The sequence below is a fragment of the Crocuta crocuta genome, unplaced genomic scaffold (assembly GCF_008692635.1).
Source record: "Crocuta crocuta isolate KB4526 unplaced genomic scaffold, BGI_CrCroc_1.0 scaffold83, whole genome shotgun sequence".
Lineage (NCBI taxonomy): Eukaryota > Metazoa > Chordata > Mammalia > Carnivora > Hyaenidae > Crocuta > Crocuta crocuta.
Window position 1 is genome coordinate 104,174 of NW_027529638.1, and position 18,542 is coordinate 122,715.

At 33.0% G+C, this 18,542-nt stretch overlaps 1 protein-coding gene across 1 annotated transcript in view; it reads left to right on the forward strand.

Moving 5' to 3' along the window:
• Window positions 1-8,235: 8,235 nt before the first annotated feature.
• Window positions 8,236-18,542, forward strand: part of LOC144230100 (serine-rich coiled-coil domain-containing protein 1-like) — a 242,893-nt gene continuing 232,586 nt past the window's right edge. The window contains exon 1 of the mRNA XM_077762301.1: window positions 8,236-8,437. Coding sequence (XP_077618427.1) covers window positions 8,285-8,437 — 153 coding nt within the window. The 5' untranslated portion in view covers window positions 8,236-8,284. The remainder of the gene's footprint in view (window positions 8,438-18,542) is intronic.

An 18,542-nucleotide genomic window follows, 5' to 3' on the forward strand; every position in this document is an offset into this window, starting at 1 on the left:
ATAGAAAATCTAATTTTTCTCAGTGAAATTGAGTATGGACTATCACAATGCCTTTGTTGCCCACCCTAAGAATAGAATATGGAGAATTTGCTTGATAAGATTGATGTAGGCTTTATTAATTTTTCTCAAATGTATAAAGTTCTGGGGCTCTAAAAGTTACTCCAAGGCATAATCTCTGACTCTTTTAGCTTTGAAAGTATTGAAAGTTTTATAATTTCTTAGGCAGTATGTATTGTGTCAATAATTTTAGGTATTGCCTTTATGCCAAGCTACAGAGCAAGAATTGATTTTCTGTTTGGGAACACTACTTCCTAGATTATAATTTCATGGCTGTGATTTATCACACTGAGATTGCCAGATCTTGGGTATTTTTAAAAGGTAAAAGTCATGAAACAATCATTTGAAAGTCAATAGTTGTCTGTAAATATGTTTTATAACTTTTAGCATATTATTAGTGGCATGTATTGTATTAAAACCTTACTTAGCGACAACTTGATAGCCACTTTTGATGTGTTGTGATCAACCCCAGCTGCTTATATTTGTAAAATTGCATTTTATAAAGATTGCTTTGATACCCAGAGACAAATTGAAGACATTCTATAGTTTTGCTTTGTTTTGTTTTGAAGAAGTTCTGATATAATGCAAATTTTTAGAACCAAATATACAGTCATATTTTCATAAATTTTCTTTTAAGTTATATTTAAAAAACATGTACTCTCTTTAAATGGTCACAAATGGAGATTTTTACATACACACTCTTAAAACAATACATTAGGCACTAAATATTTTCTGTGATAATGAAATAAGATGCATTTTATAGTAGTAGTCTGATTTAATCAAATCCCTAATCATTTTCAATGACGTAATTTCAATCTAAAAGTAATTCTCATCTTATTGATACTACTATACTAAAATATGAAACTAAAAATATGAAACTCTTATTATTGAAAAGTTTATTTTAAAAAATAAGAAAGATCATAATAGACAAGTCGTTATACTTGACTGTACATTTGTTCACTATTTTTTTCATTGGTGAAATGTTCTTTATTTTTTAAATGTTTATTATTTTATTAAAATTTACTATTAATAAATAGCATTTGCTTTTGAGAGAGAGAGAGAGAGAAAACATGAGTAGGGGAAGGGCAGAGATAGAGAGGTAGACAGAGAATCCCAAGCAGGCTCTAGAAGTGGGGCTCGAACCCACAAACTATGAGATCATGACTTGAGAGCTGCAATCAAGAGTCAGAACCTTAAATGACTGAGCCACCCAGATGCCCCATGAAATGCTGCATCTTAAATCACATGTGAAAACAAAAGTAAAGAATCAAAAGGAGAAATGTGAATGACATTAATGGCATGCTGGAAAGGTACCAAAAACAGACAATCAAGTCAGTCTTTTCTTTTTAAGGCTAAAGAAGTACTTTGAAATTTTGCATGAGCAGATTTGCACTTTTCTAAAATTTTAAGGAATAAATTATGACTTTTCTAGGGAACTGGAATTTTTACTATTTAATATCATTCCCAAAAGTGTAACAAAATATTTCACTATTCCAGTTTACAGCTTAGAGTAGATAAATGCAGGTATATTTGAAATTTTAACCTTATTAAAAGATGACGGAAATGAAGAAAACAGCACTGAACTAGAAGTCAGACCATAGTTCTTTTACACCTTCTAATGTGTGGCACTTAGAAAACTAATTTAAGCTTGAGCTTCCATACATATTAAACATGAATGTTAAATTAGATATCCTATAATGGTTTTCCTAGTATTGATATAATTATTTATTGATAGGAGTATTACATACAATTATGCAGTAAATTTTGGTGACACACTAATGAGCAAGAAAGACAAGTACTGTTCTTGCATTCTTAGATTGTACTAACCTCAAATATAATTATTAAACTAAGATGTACACAAGAGATTATGTAATCTCACTGTTATTGCTAGACTTAATGTTCTTCTTAAGATCTATTCCTTAGTAATTATACTAGTTAGCATGGTTTCAGCTTTATGTGAGAGAGACAACTAACTCAAAGTGTATTAAACAGTAAAAAAAAAATGTTATCATGTCCAATAAGAAACCTACAGTTAGTGAGCAGGTTTTTAGTGTTAGTTAATTCAAAGAAACAGTGACATTATCAAGGAGCCAGGTCTACCCCATTTTTTTCTCTTCAGTTTTTTTTTCACAGCTGAGTACCTTTCTATGCAGAATCCACCAATAGTTTCAAGATGTACATTATGTCAAAATAACATTCAAAAGACAGATGTCTTTTTCCAGAGAGGGAACATGTCCTTCAAGAAGCTCACCAGTCTTTCTGTTGTTTCATGGAGCCATGATAGAGCCAGAGTTTGAACAAAATTTGTTTTTGTTTTTGTTTTTTCTTGTTCCTATTTTAAAGAAGAAGGAAGGTGTGAATCAGTAGTGAACAGACAACCAACAATGTCTGCTATATATGTATATGTATATATATATATATTCTTTATATATATATGTATATGTATATATATATNTTTTCATTTCTCTGATGAGAACAACAATCTATTTATTTATGATGTCCACTTCCCTTTTAAGGGTTTGAACATATTTGTAATAGTTGCTTAAAATCCTTGTCTGATAATTCCAGCATATGAGTCATCTCATAATATCTATTAATTGTTTTTGTCTCTCTTTTTTCTTCTTTGCATATCTATTCATTTGAATCCAGACATTGTGGATTACCTATTATTTCTTTCATCTGAGAGAGAGAGAGGGAGGGAGTGAGGGAGGGAGGGAGGGAAAGATAGCACACAAGTGAGGAAGAAGGGCAGAAGGAAAGGGAGAGAGGAGAGAAGAGAAAGGAGAGAGAGAGAGGGAGAAAGACAGAGAGAGAGAGAGAGAGAGAGAGAGACTCTTAAGCAGACTCCACACTCTACATGAAGCTCAACACAGACTTGATCCCATGACCCTGGGATCATGACCTGAGTCAAAATCAAGAGTCAGATGCTAAGTGGATTGAGGCCCCCAAGTGTCCCTGGCTTACTTATTTCTGAGAGTCTGCATTTTGTTGTCTTCCTTTAAAGAAAGAAGAGTATCGTTCTAGCATCTGGTTATTCTAAAAGTGGATCAGACTGATGTTTGGGGCTTTTTTTTTCTTTCTTAAGTTTGGAACTCTCATATATCCCAGTACTGTATGACTTCTTTGTTACTGGCTGATACTCTCCTAAATCTGCATGGACACGAAAACTGCAGCTTCGGTTTTAGCAGACTGCAGCCAAGTTCAACACCCTGAAACCACTACAGTGGCAACTCATATAATTATTGCTGTTTTAATTCTACCCTTTTGGCATCTTGGAAATTTTTCTGTCTTTCCCTCCTGCACTGTAATATGTTTAAAAATAAATGTGCTTATAATTCATCCAGTATTTCTTCATATTTGGAGCAGGAGGTGGAGTGTAGGTCAGCTCAATTGAATGTGTTCCCAGAGGTTTCTCCAAATTAATGTTTTAACTGTATTGTGGTAAGTGCTGCAAAGGAAGGCTTAATAGAAAAAAGGAACCTGTGTGTTTTTACATAGATGCAAAAGGTGGGGGGGGGTCCTTAGGAAGTGTTGTATTTTAAGGGGAGATATGAAGGCACAAGGGTAAGAAATACTTTTTCATTCAGATAGAAACACATAAACAAAGTTCCTGAGGCAGGATGAAGTTTGGCACATTTGAGGGCCTGTATAAAAGCCCATGTACTTGGAGCTTAAAAAACAAGAGGGCACCTAGGTGGCTCAGTCAGTTAAGCATCTGACTTCGGCTCAGGTCATGATCTCATCTTTCCTGATTTTGAGCCCTGCATAGGGCTCTGACAGCTCAGAGCCTGGAGCCTGTTTTGGATTCTGTTTTTCTCTCTTTCTCTCTCTCTCTGCCCCTCCCCAGTTCATGCTCTGTCTCTTTCAGTCTCTCAAAAATAAATAAACATTTAAAAAACAACGATGAGACAATTGTTACAAAATAAGATATGGTATGGCAGACAGTTGCTAGACTATGGAGGACCTTGTTAGTTATGTTAAAATATTTGTATTTTAGCTTGCCTTTCTCCATATCATGATTTTTTTCTACCCATCACTTCAGATAGTAATGGAATCCTTCTCAAATGTAATTTTATATCTAAATGTTAAGTGTTAACAAGTTGTCATAACCACTATACTACTGTCGAGGGATGGATGCTGGTCCTGTCCTTTCAGTAATACAGCTAAATATCCAACTATAAAGCAATTTTATATACAAGGTTTTCTTCCCTAAAGACAGTTTCAGTGAACAATATATTTTGAAAGGAAATATGAGAAAAATAGCTTATTTATTAACAGCCTTATTAAACAACAGTCTTCCTGTAGCTAGTTTCTTACACAGACAGTTTTTAGTTCTGGAATGCCAGTCTATTAACATAGATTTTTACTTCTGTCCCTATATGAAAATTATTCAAGCTAAAATTTAACTCACCATAGATAACCCAACCTTTTTTAGATGCAAATTAAATAAAAATAAGTTCCCAAAAGTAAGGTTTTCAGAAAATATTCTTTTCTACAAATCTACTTANGAAATCTGCTTCAGAAATTATAGCCATATTATATAAAGTGTAAATCATTGAGATCCTTATGGCCATAGATATGTCCTATAATGAAAGGTGTCAGTGTGCTAAATAAGGAATAGTTCCTTTGACAGCTAAGGGCATCAATCCTTTGCAACTGGCATGATCTTGTATTTTGATAGTCATTTGGACTATTATATTGGGAAATTTCCAAATGATGTGGGTGGAAAGAAAATTTCTCACTATCAAGATGATAGTGCTCCTTTTGACTAAATGAGAAAAAAAATCATGAAAATTATTTTATTTTTTCCCTGATAAGGAAGACTCCTTTAATAATTCTAAAGTTAATTTTAAGACATCCATTTTCTTATTAAATTTGTCATATTTAAAATAGAATAGCAGCAGAACTTTTCAACTAGCTTGGTAGAAAATTCCTATCACACCAAGAATTCCAGTGACAAAAGTACAGAGCCAAGTTCACTGTAGTAATTTAAGTTAAATGTTTATAGTGCCAGTTGCAACTCAAATTTTTCTTGCTGAAACTTTATTTAATGTAATGTTTATGAGCTTTGGTGTTAATTTTACTCAAAACATTCATTTTTGTGGTACTTACAGACTGAGAAAGGTCCATAAGTTTCAATTCACCTTTATCTAAATGTTGATAAACTTTTTAATTAAACTTAAACTTTTCATTTTGAGACAGTTATTGATTTAATGCAATTGTAATAAATAGTAACAGAATGATTCCATGTACCCTTTATCTGAACAGCTTAATCTTGATTCCTGTGCTAATCAAAATATTCTTTCTCTCTCTCTTTTTTTAATGTTTATTTAATTTATTATTTTTAAGGGGCAGAGAGAGAGGGAAAGAGAGAGAGTATCCCAGACAGTCTCCATGCTGTCAGCAGCTGACACAGGGCTTGAACTCATGACCCCTGAGTTCATGACCCCAGTCAAAATCAAGACTCAGATGCTCAACTGACTGAACCATCCAGGGGCCCTTCTTGTCTCTTGATTCTAGCCATTCTGACAAGTGTAAGGTAACATTTCCCTGGGTTTTGATTTACAGTTCCCTGATGATGAATGCCATTGAGCATCTTTTCATGTGTCTGTTACCTGTATGTATGTCTTTTTGAAAAAAAAAAAAAAGTCTATGTCCTTTGCCCATTTTTTATTGGATTATTTGGAGTTTTTTGGTGTCACATTGTATAAGTTCTTTATATATTTGGATATTAGTTTCTTACTTGGTATATCATTTGTAGTATATTCTACCATTCAGTAGATTGCCTTTTCAGTTTGGTTTTCTTTGCTGTGGAAAAACTGAGTGTTAAATTTTAATTATGAAGACTTGAACAGTACTCATGATCAAAAAGACAAGTGAGAATATTACTGAGCAATTCTACTGAAGATTCATGGAGTTGACACAGAGCGGGTGAACTGTATATAAATGTGTTCAGTGGTGATTACAATGTCTTTCTTCTTTGTTTGTAATAGTTATGGTGATTAATGAACCATTGTATCAGGCCTCAGTATCCCCCTCCCCCATACACCTACCTTTTTGGCCAAGTTAAGGGACTATCTATGTTTTTTGTTACAATGGATTTTTTTCACTTTTATGAAACTATAATAATTCAAAGTGTTGGCAGACAGAGAGCTGTATGTCCCAAAGTGCACAGATTTTATTATGCAGTGAGCACGGCTAATGCAAGGACAGCAGAGTATCTGAACTTGCTTTATCCTCCTGACCTTATTACGGGTGGTCTATGTGAGAGGACACTATGGCTTCATATTAGAGATTTTTCCTTTTATTGTCAAATACAGGGATATATTCTTTAGGTGAATTAACCTAGAATCACTTGGGTATTTTTTGGCCCAATAAAAGTCTATTGTAAAAAGATTGATCTATTAAATACTTAACAATTGTAAACCTCAGCGGCCAATCAATCAGAAATGTAATGCTTATAAACATACAACAGGATGTCTGTGGTGCCCTATGCAGCTGAGTAGTAGCCCTGTTTAATAGTCCATTGCAGGGGCACCTGGGTGACTCAGTCAGTTGAGCTTCTGACTTCGGCTCAAGTCATGATCTCACAGTTCATGGGTTCAAGCCCCGCATCGGGCTCAGTGCTGATAGCCCAGATCTGGAGGCTGCTTCAGATTTTGTGTCTCTCTCTCTCTGCCCCTCCCTTGCTCATGCTCTGTCTCTGTATCTCAAAAAATAAACATTAAAAATATATTTTAAAATAATAGTCCATTTCACTATTTACCTCAACCTAATTAAGAATGATTTTGATTATGGTGGTCTTGAAGCCATCTATTTCATTTAGAAGTCAGATGTTTTGAGCTGAAAATACCTGTTTTTCATATATTAAAGAATATTGCAGTTGACTCTTAACACCTCGAGGTTAGAGGTGCTGATGCCCTGCACAGTCCAGAATCTGTATAACTTTTGCCCCCACAAAATTATCTCCTAATAGCTTATTACTGAACAGAAGCCTTACCAATAACAGACAATTAACACATATTTTGTATGTCATGCATATTATATACTATTTTCTTACAATAAACTAGAGAAAATGTTATGAAGAAAATCATGAGAAGAAAAACATTTATATACTGTACCATAATTATCAAAAAAAGTGGACCCACACAGTTCAAATCCATGTTGTTCAAGGTAACTGATATTTTTTCAGTACTACCTACTGATAAATGTGGTGAGTGTCTTGAGGTCAGTGACTGTATCTTGTAAGCCTATATCCTATTATCCAACTTCAGCCATTATTGCTTACTGGACACAATATGGATGTTTTATATAATTGTGAAAAAATGCCATCTTTCCCTCTTTTTGGAAATAAGAATACGTTCAGTCTTTTGGAGTATACGACAAATGGCTAATTTATCTTCTGAATGCATTTCTGTACATAGCCCATTCTTAACTATCTAAAATTTATAGAGATTCTTAGATTTGTATATGTTAAACTATAATCCACCAAACATCAGTAAACTCCTTAAATTAGTCACAGAACTTCACACCTGTATGGTTTCCAAAAGGTTTGTCAGTCTTCAGTGATGTTTAGATCTGTGATTGGACAAAGAGGTTTGAAGAAATAGCAATCTAACTAAAAGGAATTATAAAAAGAAGCACTTAATTATTTTATTGTAAGAGTGTTAGGGAATTTTAACTATGGGTGGCAGCCTTGCAATGTATAATAGTTCACTTTGTGGAAAAATTTGTAACGAGAGATATATTGCATAGATTATTACCAAAAATTATGCTTTACTCATACACTCATTATTGTATTCATTTTTTCAACTTCAGTTATACACTTATATACTGAGCCGAATATATGCCAGACACCATGGTAGTTCACAACTAAAACTTGACAAATTTTTGAAAATTCTATCATAAATAAACTATTAAATCTACTGTGAAATTTAAATTTTATATTCCATTTTATTCTTATCAGTCTTAGAGAAAATAGGATAGAAGACACTAAAATGGACACTTTGACAAAAGGGTCTCAGAATTTTCAAAGACTAATACTAAGAGGAAATGAAACCCATCACAAGGAATTTTTTTCTAGCTCAATACTGACATTGATCAACAGCTTGGAAAATATTGCTTTGAATATGTTACATTGTAATTTTGTGTTCTTTTTTTTTTTCTTATTAGGAATCTTTCCCTGAAATTAACAAAAGACATTGATCAGGAAGTCAGGTGTTCCCATATGAGCCGAATGCCCCCCAGTCCATCTTCAGATTGGCCCCTGCAAGGTGTAGAAGAAAATGGAGGCCTAGATTCTCTGCCCTTCAGATTGATGTTACAGGACTGCACAGCCGTCAAGACATTATTATTAAAGATGAAGAGAGTTCTTCAAGAGGTAATTAATGGTTTACTCTAAGATTAATGCCTTTCAGTGCTGGTAGGCAGTGGAATCTGTAGACTGCTTAGTCCCTGCTTTTCTCAATAATTAAGTGCATGACACTGGGCAGGGGTCAGGTGTCCTCTTGCAGTTTAGCTCTCTCATTTGTCAAATGAAGGATGTGGAGCTCTGGTTTATAAGGTACTCTTAAGTTCTAAAATTCTATGATTCTATGAAGGAAGTGAAAAAAAGAATAAAGTGACACCAAACCTGGGCAAAGTTTATTAAAGAAAAATGGGCATCAGCTATTAAGTTACATTTCTATGTTACTATAAAGCTATTGAGAGACCTATTAAATGGACTTCATTTTAATCATACTGAGGCCTTTATTTGTATGATACCATAAAAGGAGTTTAGTCATTTTTGTTCTAGTGAAAAACAGTCTAGTAAAATTTAATCTGAATATTTGACTGTTTTTACCCACTGAATACATTTGCTTTTCTACATCTGTACTCAGGTAGATGATGAATTTGTTAGGAAAATTCATGATGGATTTTTTAATCTGATTGCCCAGTAATCAGCCGTTTTTTAGGATTTAAATATGTTATGGATTTATTTATTATTTTTTAATGTTATTTATGTTTGAGAGAGAGCATGTGTGAGCATGCAAGCAGGGAAGAGGCAGAGAGAGGGGGAGACAGAGGATCCAGGGCAGGCTCCGCTCTATCAGCACAGAGCCCGATGCAGGGATGGAACTCACTAACCATGAGATCATGACCTGAGGTGAAGTCAGATGCTTAACCAACTGAGCCACTCAGGCGCCCCATGGATTTATTTTTATAATTACTACTATTTTCTTTGGGGATTTCTATAAATAGTATACACATTAACATTATTTCAGAGATGTAAAGTGAGAGGTCAGAAATTTTACATGACTTTCCTCTACTAGGTGTGAATTCAAGACAACAGCTTGATATTTCTAAATCCAAAGTCACTCAGCTTTTTACTATATCCCATTATTCAATTGATTTGTCTTAATTGATAAGAGATGAAAGTAAATAATGTGAGAACAGGAAAATACAACTATTTAGAATGAGTAGTAGTAGTATGGCTTCCTTACAAAGATGATCACTAATAACTTGCCTTTCTAACAATTAAGTAATAATAATGTTAGCAGCTTCCACTAGAGGCCAAAATGGAATCAGAAAGAGAGAGGGAATTTAAGAGAAATGATACCATAGACTATTGGGGGTATTCAGTCATATGTTCTTATCAGTTGTTCAAATAAAAATTGGAAGAAATATCTGCATTCCATACCAGTTTATATTGCCAGAATCTATGCAGTGGGGTGTAGGAGCAGTGTTTTTATATTCAATCACTGTTACAATTTCAGGAATTTTATGAGCTGGCAGTTAAGGACTTTCATAAAAATTAAATTATGTACACTTTTAATGAAGCACATTATATTTTTAGAAGGATAATCCATACTTGAAACTATCATTTATTATTTATTTTAATATATTCTACTATTGACTATACTCATGAGTTTATTTACATTTATTGGCTGTATATGTGAAAATACTTTATAATAGCTACTGTGTATATTTTCCAATTTTAGATTCATTTATGGCATTTTGGTAGCTTGAAATCAGCCACATGGGAGTATTATGCCACAGAAATTGACAAATACTACAAATTAGGGCTTCTGGTTTTTGTAAGCCTATTAAGTATTTAAGAGCATACTATTATATGTATGACTCTGAGGTTCCTGTACTGACAATGTAAGTGCTTTGTTGTACTTGTTAAATCTCCCTGACCTTTGGCTTAACATGCAGCCTGAATCTCTTTGAACAGCACAAGCTTAATAACAGCTGTTCTATTAAAAGATATTAATCTCAAAGTCTGTAATGTTCAACTGTTCATCTTTCTACTTCTCCTTTGGTTTGAGTTTTAATTAAAAAATCAACAAATAAAAAAGAAGTAGGAAGAACTGACAGGAAGTGTCAAGGGGCTTTCTTAGGATACTTAATTTTATAATTTAAAAATATTTAGGGATATTCATTGTAGCGTCAAAGTTCTGAATATATTGAGATTGTTTTTATACTTCCATCTGTTTTTATTCTTTAATGAATATTTGAGGAAACTGAAGATAATTTATTTTTAAAGCTCATATATAATGAGCAATAATTACATGTTTGTTAAGCCATTCAGAGAGCAGGGTCTTATTCTTTATTGTCAACATTAAAAGCAATATTATGATTAGAATTGACAACTGTTCTCATTGTCTTTATAATAAATGCCTTAAAAGAAAATTGTTTATTTAAATATTCTTGGGGCACGTGGCTGGCTCAGTCGGTAGCGCAGGTGGCTCTTGATCTCAGGGTTATGAGTTCAAGCCCCACATTGGATGTAGAGATTACTTAAATAAATAAGCTTTAAGAAAAAGCTGTTCCTAAGCCAGGAGTTTTCAAATGACAGTTTATATTTCATTACTTAATTATTTTTTTAGCTGCAGAAGATCTCAGCTATTTGATTTTTAAGATAAAATGGAACTAAAGATTTTAATATATCACATTAGAAAATGCTCCTATTTGAGATTTTTCCTAATGTTCCTCTGTTGATGTCTTAAATTTTAATTTTGAGATAGGTTAAATATGGATATTTTTAATGGAACCTCACATTTTTAATTTTGTCCTCCTTCTTTGAATATCAGTTACTATTAAAGTGCCTGGGCATATTCCCAAAAACTCAAACATTAACTCCTTTATATAAAGCAAAACAAAACAAATAAACAACAACAAAAAAATAAATAAACCCTGACTTTGGGCCCTTAGAAATTCATCGTCACTTTAGCAATAGCGATAAAAGTGACTGTACCAATGGGGGAACTATGTCATTTTTTTTTCCACATAATTTGTTATTTTTGTTCCATTTGTCCCATTTGTTATTTTTTTTCCACATAATTCTATTAGCTGTCAAAGAAGAGAATGTTTAATATCTACGGAGATAGTTTCTGTTCTGTTTCCTTTTAGCTTGTTCTCTTTTTGCATTCTCTCATGAAATTTGCACTATATGGTAACTAACCAAGAAGGCTATGCCAAAGAGATTTCAGGTGAGATGAGCAGTATAATTTCTAGAAAGATAACAGCTAATAAGAATATTAATCTAAGGTCATTTGTAATCCCCCACTACCACCCTTGCCTTTTTAGTTTATATTTAATAAATGAACACTGGGAGTGTACCTAGCAAATTTCCTGAATCAAGAAACATTAAAAAAAGTTAGATAAATGTTAAACAAATTTTAAAAAGTTAATATCATGAGATGAATCTATTCTAACAATGTAACTACATTAGTGAAAAATCAGAGAATCATTTATTTGAGAATCAATATAATTTACAAAACTATACAAATTTAGAATGGTGATTAACTAAAAAGCTTTTACTTATTTTCTTTTTTTCTCAACAACCTAGTAATCCAACTTTTTAATTTTAATATCTACAAAAATAATAATAATGGAAAATTTTGAGGTATTATTCCTTATTTTTAAATTTTAATTATGATTTATAAATATATGATGAAATTAGGATGTTTTGAACTCCACCATTCATAACTATTCAATGGACATATAAGAGTTTCTTGTTTTTTTAAAGATATTTCAGTAAAATAATTCTAATGATTTTATAACTTACATTTTTTTATATCAGCACATCAAGAGCAAATGAAAAGCCTATAGAATAGTAACTCCAGCAATGGATAATTACAGATGGGAAAATTAGTTGGGGAGTCATAAACTAAGGAAATTTACCAAAAGCAAGCAATTACCTATGTAAATATAGATAGCAGTGTAATAATTAGACTTCACTTTACATTTACTTTTGAAAATAACAAAATAACATGTTTCTGGTATCTGCTTTATGATTGTTTGTTTTTGCTTTCTAAAAAAGTTTGTTTAATTTAAAAGTTAGAAAAGATGTACTATTAAAACTGAAAACACAAGAAAATAAATGGCTGTACTGTCAGATATAAGACATGTTATCAGAATTAAAGGCCTGTGTTTCATACTGATAAAGAGTCAGTTCATCAGGAAAACATAATCATACATATGGATGGCTTATTTATGTAGCTTGTAAATTTATGGTATAAAATTTGACAGAACTAAATGAAGAAATAGACAAATTCATATCATTGTTGATTTTAACTCTGTTCCCTTATAATTGATAAAACCAAATGAAATCAGAAAAGTTTCAGAATATTTGAATATTATCAACTTCTTTAAACGAACTGACATTTATAGATTACTGCAATTAATAATAAAATTATACATTCTTTTCAAATGCATGTAGAACATCACCAAGACAGAGTACATACTAGGTCATAAAAGAAGTCTCAATTAATTTCAAATGTAGACATCTATGGAGTACATTTTTTTTAGAACAATGGAATTAAATTAGGAGTCAGGAAGGACAAAATAACTAGAGATCAACTACTTGAAATTAAACAAAAAATTACTATATAACTCATGGATCAATTTCAAACCTCAAGGGAAATTTTAAAGTGATTTATTTATTTGAGTGAGATGATAATGATGATATATATAAGATGAAAATCTAAAATTTGTAGTATAGCATTGCAACCATAGTTAGAAGGAAGTTTATAGTTTTAAAAGTTTATATTTAAGGGTACCTGGGTGGGTCAGTTTATTGAGCTTCTGACTCTTGATTTTGGCTCATGTCATGATCCCAGAGTTATGGAATTTAGCCTCACATTGAGCTTGTGCTGAGCATGGAGTCTGCTTAAGATTCTTTCCCTCTACCCTTCTCCTTCGCTTGTGCTCACTCTGTCTCCAAAAAATACAATATATATATATAAAATAAAAGTTTATATTTAAAGGAAGAAAGTGCTATAATTGACAACCGAGGTTTTTTCTCAAGTAACTAGAAGGGAAAATTAAATCTAAAGGAAGGAATAGAAAGAAATATGAAGAACAAACTTAATAAAGTTGAAAAAAGATAATAGAAAATTTATGAACCCTAGGGTGATTCAGTTGCATAAGCATCTGACTCTTGATTTCAGCTTAGGTCATGATCTCATGCTTCCTGTATCAGAGCCTCATGTTAGGCTTTGTGAGGATAGCACAAAGCCTACTTAGGATTCTCTCTCTCTCTCTCTCTCTCTCTCTGCCCCTACCCCACTCACATACACATGGGCAACGTACTTTCTTTCAAAAATAAACATTTAAAAAAAACAAGAAAATTTATGATTCCTAAATTGGTTTTTTCTGAGAAGTAAAAAAAAAAAAAAAAGAAAAAACTAAAAGAAAAAAAGAAACAAGTTACCAATCTCATCGATGAATCAAGGCAGAAATAACCAGTACAAATCTTAAAGATATTGAAAGGAAAACCTGGTGATATTATTAACAGTATGACCACAAATATAAAAATATAGATGAAAGGCACAAATCTTTTTAAAAATCTAATTTTCCAAAATGACACAAGAAGAAAGTAAAAGTCTGCATTTTCCAATTTCTATTAAATAAATAGATGTTATTATTAAGAGATGGAAAAGAAGGAGAAGGATAAAAAATATTCAATAAAAAAAAGCAACTCCAGGAATTCTAGTGCTGAATTCTATCAAATATTAAAGAAAAACTTAAGAACATCTGGCTATCTCAGTTCGTTGAGCCTCAGACTCTTGATTTGCCTCAGGTCATGATCCCAGGGTTGTGGAATCTAGCCCCATGTTGGGTCTTAGGACCCATTTCTTCATGAATCCAGCACTAATGTCTCAGTTGTAATACAACTCACATACTATTGTGTAATTTAATGGGCTAAATGTGGCATCCAGAATTTCAGGCTGCAACATAGCAGATACACAGCAGATGGCACCCTGCAGAACCTCCAGGGCATACTCTGGAGTATGTGTTCAACCCTTCTGGTGCGGGAGGGAGACAGAAAACAGAGAGCCACTTAGGCAAATGGTCCTGTAGAAAGCCTGCAATTGTGTTCTTCTGAGACACTTTTTTTTTTAATTTTTTTTTTTAATGTTTTATTTATTTCTAGGAGAGAGAGAGACAGCGTGAGCAGGGGAGGGTCAGAGAGAGAGAGGGAGTCACAGACTGAAACAGGCTCCAGGCTCCGAGCTGGCAGTCAGCACAGAGCCCGACGCGGGGCTCGAACCCACGAACCGCGAGATCATGACCTAAGCGAAAGTCGGACGCTTAACCGACTAAGCCACCCAGGCGCCCCGACACTTTTTTACTGAAATTGTGTTTTGGTTTTGTTTGAAAATCAGAAACATTTATCTAAATGTGTAACACCATCTTTTATACACTCAGTGATTAAAAACAGGCATATATTAGATGGTAAAGATCACAGGTGTTTGAAATCATTAAGATCTATGAGTGATTCTCACTTCTGCCACGTAATAGCTGCTACAAGGTGATTAAGATTTTTGAGTCTCTATTTCACCATATGAAACTTTATTAAATATCCTATAAGGTTATTTGGACAATTAAATAATAAAAAGGTTATCACAGTGAGAATATGGGGGGAAGTATCCATGAATATGAGTTACTGTGGTTACCTTGTTAGTATGATTATTAAAGACTATGTCAAGCCAGGTGACAAATATTAGACATTTCTTAAACCCTTGGAAATATACTAGTAAATGTTATTTACTAGTACAAACTGTTGCATTTACTGAATAACAATTCATTATTGATCATTATTAATAAAAGTTATATTAGTTGAAACTAAAGATAGAAGTATTATTCCCATTCATGGTTTTCTGGGCTTTCAACTGAGGCAGTACATTTAAACTGACATTCTCTGGCTAAAGAGCTACTGCATGTCAACTAAATTTCCTGTTATCAGTCAATATGTAAGAAAAGTTTTACGAGTTAGAAATGATGGTAACAGATCATGGCAGTAGCAGTTGAGGCAGTGAGAAGGAAAACAATGTGTGGTGTGTTTTGAAAGTAATGCCATCAATAATTGCTATGGATTGGAATTGGATGGTGATGGGAAGAGGAAAGCAAGTGTAACAGAGTTGTAATTTGAGTAATGGGCAACTGTTCTTGCCACTGAATTTGGGATGAGTAGGAGAGGAGTAACCTGTGTGAGACAGGAAGGAAACAAGACTTCTGTTTTGGCCAGGTTATGGTGAAGGTGTTTATTTAGACATACAGGGACTGTGTCAAGTAGAAATTCAAATTAGTATGTTTACTAACCCAGAAAGATTAGGGCTATAAATATACATAGAATATTCAGGATTATGTAGATTCTGCTTAAAGCTATGGAAGAGAGAACTTATACCTAAAACCAGAATGAGAGGTTTCAATATTTAATGATGGAAAATCAAGAAAAAGAGTGTCTGATAAGAGGAGAAGAATACTAAGAGTTTTAATGTCAAGAAGCCAAGAGAGAACATGGCTTCAAGAATCACAACCTGTGGGATGGTTCTGACCAGTAAGTATGACAAGAACAGAACAGAACGGAACAGAACNGGAGGGGAGGGGAGTGGAGGAGAGGAGAGGAGAGGAGAGGAGAGGAGAGGAGAGAAGAATCAATGGATTTTGGAAATCCACTAATTCCAAAAGTAATTTACCTAAGCATTAGGAATTTCAGTATGTAAAATGACCTATTTGAAATGTTCATTTACAAAACAACAGCCTAGAATAGAAATAGTAACCATTTCCACCTGGTTCTCAATTGTTAAATTATAGGGTCATTTATTTACAAGGCATTGCTCTCTGTGTTTGAAGGATATGAAAATGAATAGTACATGTCCTGAAATAATTTTCAAAACTTATCTTAAAGTAAGACATGTTTAGTTTTGGAAGGATATTATAAATTTTATTAGGCTAATTAAGAATAATAAACAGAAGTTCATTTTACATGGGTGTTCTCCATATGGAGGTATTATTTTTCCTTGAAAAACTGTTATTTATATTTCTTAAGATTTTTATATTGCACAGGCAATCTAGCATAGTGATCACAATATACTAGTCTATACTGGAAGAGACTTCTCAAATTTGAGTATCAGTTCTCGCTAGGTGCATGCGACTCTGGGCAAGATACTAGGGGTCTTCATAAAAATCTGATCTCTTTCAGAAAGGAATTACTAAGTGAATGTTCAAAAGTACTCAGTTTTTCCAAAGCTCTTATATCACATTAGTCTACCTCTAATATATTCATGTAATAGAATGGTTTTTATTCCTGTATTATCATGTCCCATAAACAGTATTTTAAGCACAAAAACCAAGTCGCAGATAAATTCTTATAGACTATAGAGTTAAAAAATGAAAAAGTTAAATAATATATTATTTAAGAATATATGTATATATACTAGTGTGTGTATACATATATAATATATACTAATACACTAATAGTATTAATAATAATATACACTAAAGCCATAAGAAGAAGTATGATAAGTTAAACATAATATTAAGATTACCTGTGTAGAGATAGTGGGAAGGAGATAGGTTAACATGTACAGTTAAGGAAAGGCTTACACAAGACTTTATAGATAACATTTATTATATTACCAGTACATTTCCTTATATGTTTCTTTCAAAATCATTATATACACATAATATTTTCTTATATGTGTTTAATGTTGCATTAAGAAACTCAGTCTTTCCAGGACTCCTGGGTGGCTCAGTTGTTTAAGTGTTCGACTTCAGCTCAGGTCATGATCTCATGGTTTGTGAGTTTGAACCCCATATTAGGCTCTTTGCTGATAGCTCAGACCCCAGAGCCTGCTTTGGATTCTGTGTCTCCCTCTCAATGCCACCTCTCCCCTACTAGTGCTTTCTCTCTCTCTCTCTCTCAAAAATAAATAAACATTAAAAAATGAAAAAAGAAAACACAGTCTTTCTAAATAATTCATACCCTGAATGGCTTTCTGTCCACCAGCTCCATCCCCTACAACACTACTTCTTCATGCTAAAATTGCAGAAACATGTTGGCTACTTCTTTGCCATTAATGCATGTTGTGATATTTATTTGATGTCAAAATAAAAATAGAGCAGAATCAAGATAAGAGAGCCTATGCCTATCAGCCAGGTAATTCTTTCCTGGTATGTGTACTTATATTATCTACCAGTCATGTATATTATTTTATTGCTTATTTGAAAATAAACAGAGTCCAAAAAGACTGCAGCCCACAATGTAAACAGTAAACACCACTCTCTTATACCTGTTATGGTCATATTCAGTAATTAATCATATAACCACTAATATGGTTTTGCTATGCATGTCTCACTTTCCCTTTTTTTCATGAATCCAGCATTAATGTCTCAGTTGTAATACCACTCACATACTATTGTGTAATTTGATGGGCTAAATGTGGCATCCAGAATTTCAGGCTGCAACATAGCAGATACACAGCAGATGGCACCCTGCAGAACCTCCAGGGGATACTCTGAGTGTTCAACACTTCTGGTGGGGGAGGGAGACAGAGAACAGAGAGCCACTTATGCAAATGGTCCTGTGGAAAGCCTACAATTGTGTTCTTCTGAGACACTTTTTTACTGAAATTGTGTTTTGGTTTTGTTTGAGAATCAGAAACAAAGGCATATTTAATACAGTGAAAATGCCTGTTTTTAATCACTGAGTATATAAAAGATGGTGTTACACATTTAGATAACATAATGCAATTGCTTGGAAGAAATATAAACATTAAAATATTCACATGTTTACAGATGAGCAAAAGTGTTTTAGCATCTAGTGACTCATTTAGACAGGGCAGTTATTCCTTAAGTATTTCATTTTAACCTTAATGAAAATAAAAACCTGAGAAAGCTATTGCTCTTATTTTAGTTTAAGTTTACTAATATAAATATAGATATTTACTATTTCAAATATTGTAGTTTTAAGTAGTTCCTTTTTGTTGTGTTTTAGAGAAGTAGCTATTAATAAAATGACTCAAATTATATTTATGACAAATGGGTGTAAAAACAAGTAGATCTATTGGTCTTGTTCTCTTTGATTAGACAGCTTTGGAAGTATGAGCAGATGAGGAGTTTAAAAGGAATAATGAATTATAAGAAAGATTTGATTCACTTTCCTCAAAAATATTTAATATTTTGTTATCCATGGTCTTCATTAGAGGTCAGTT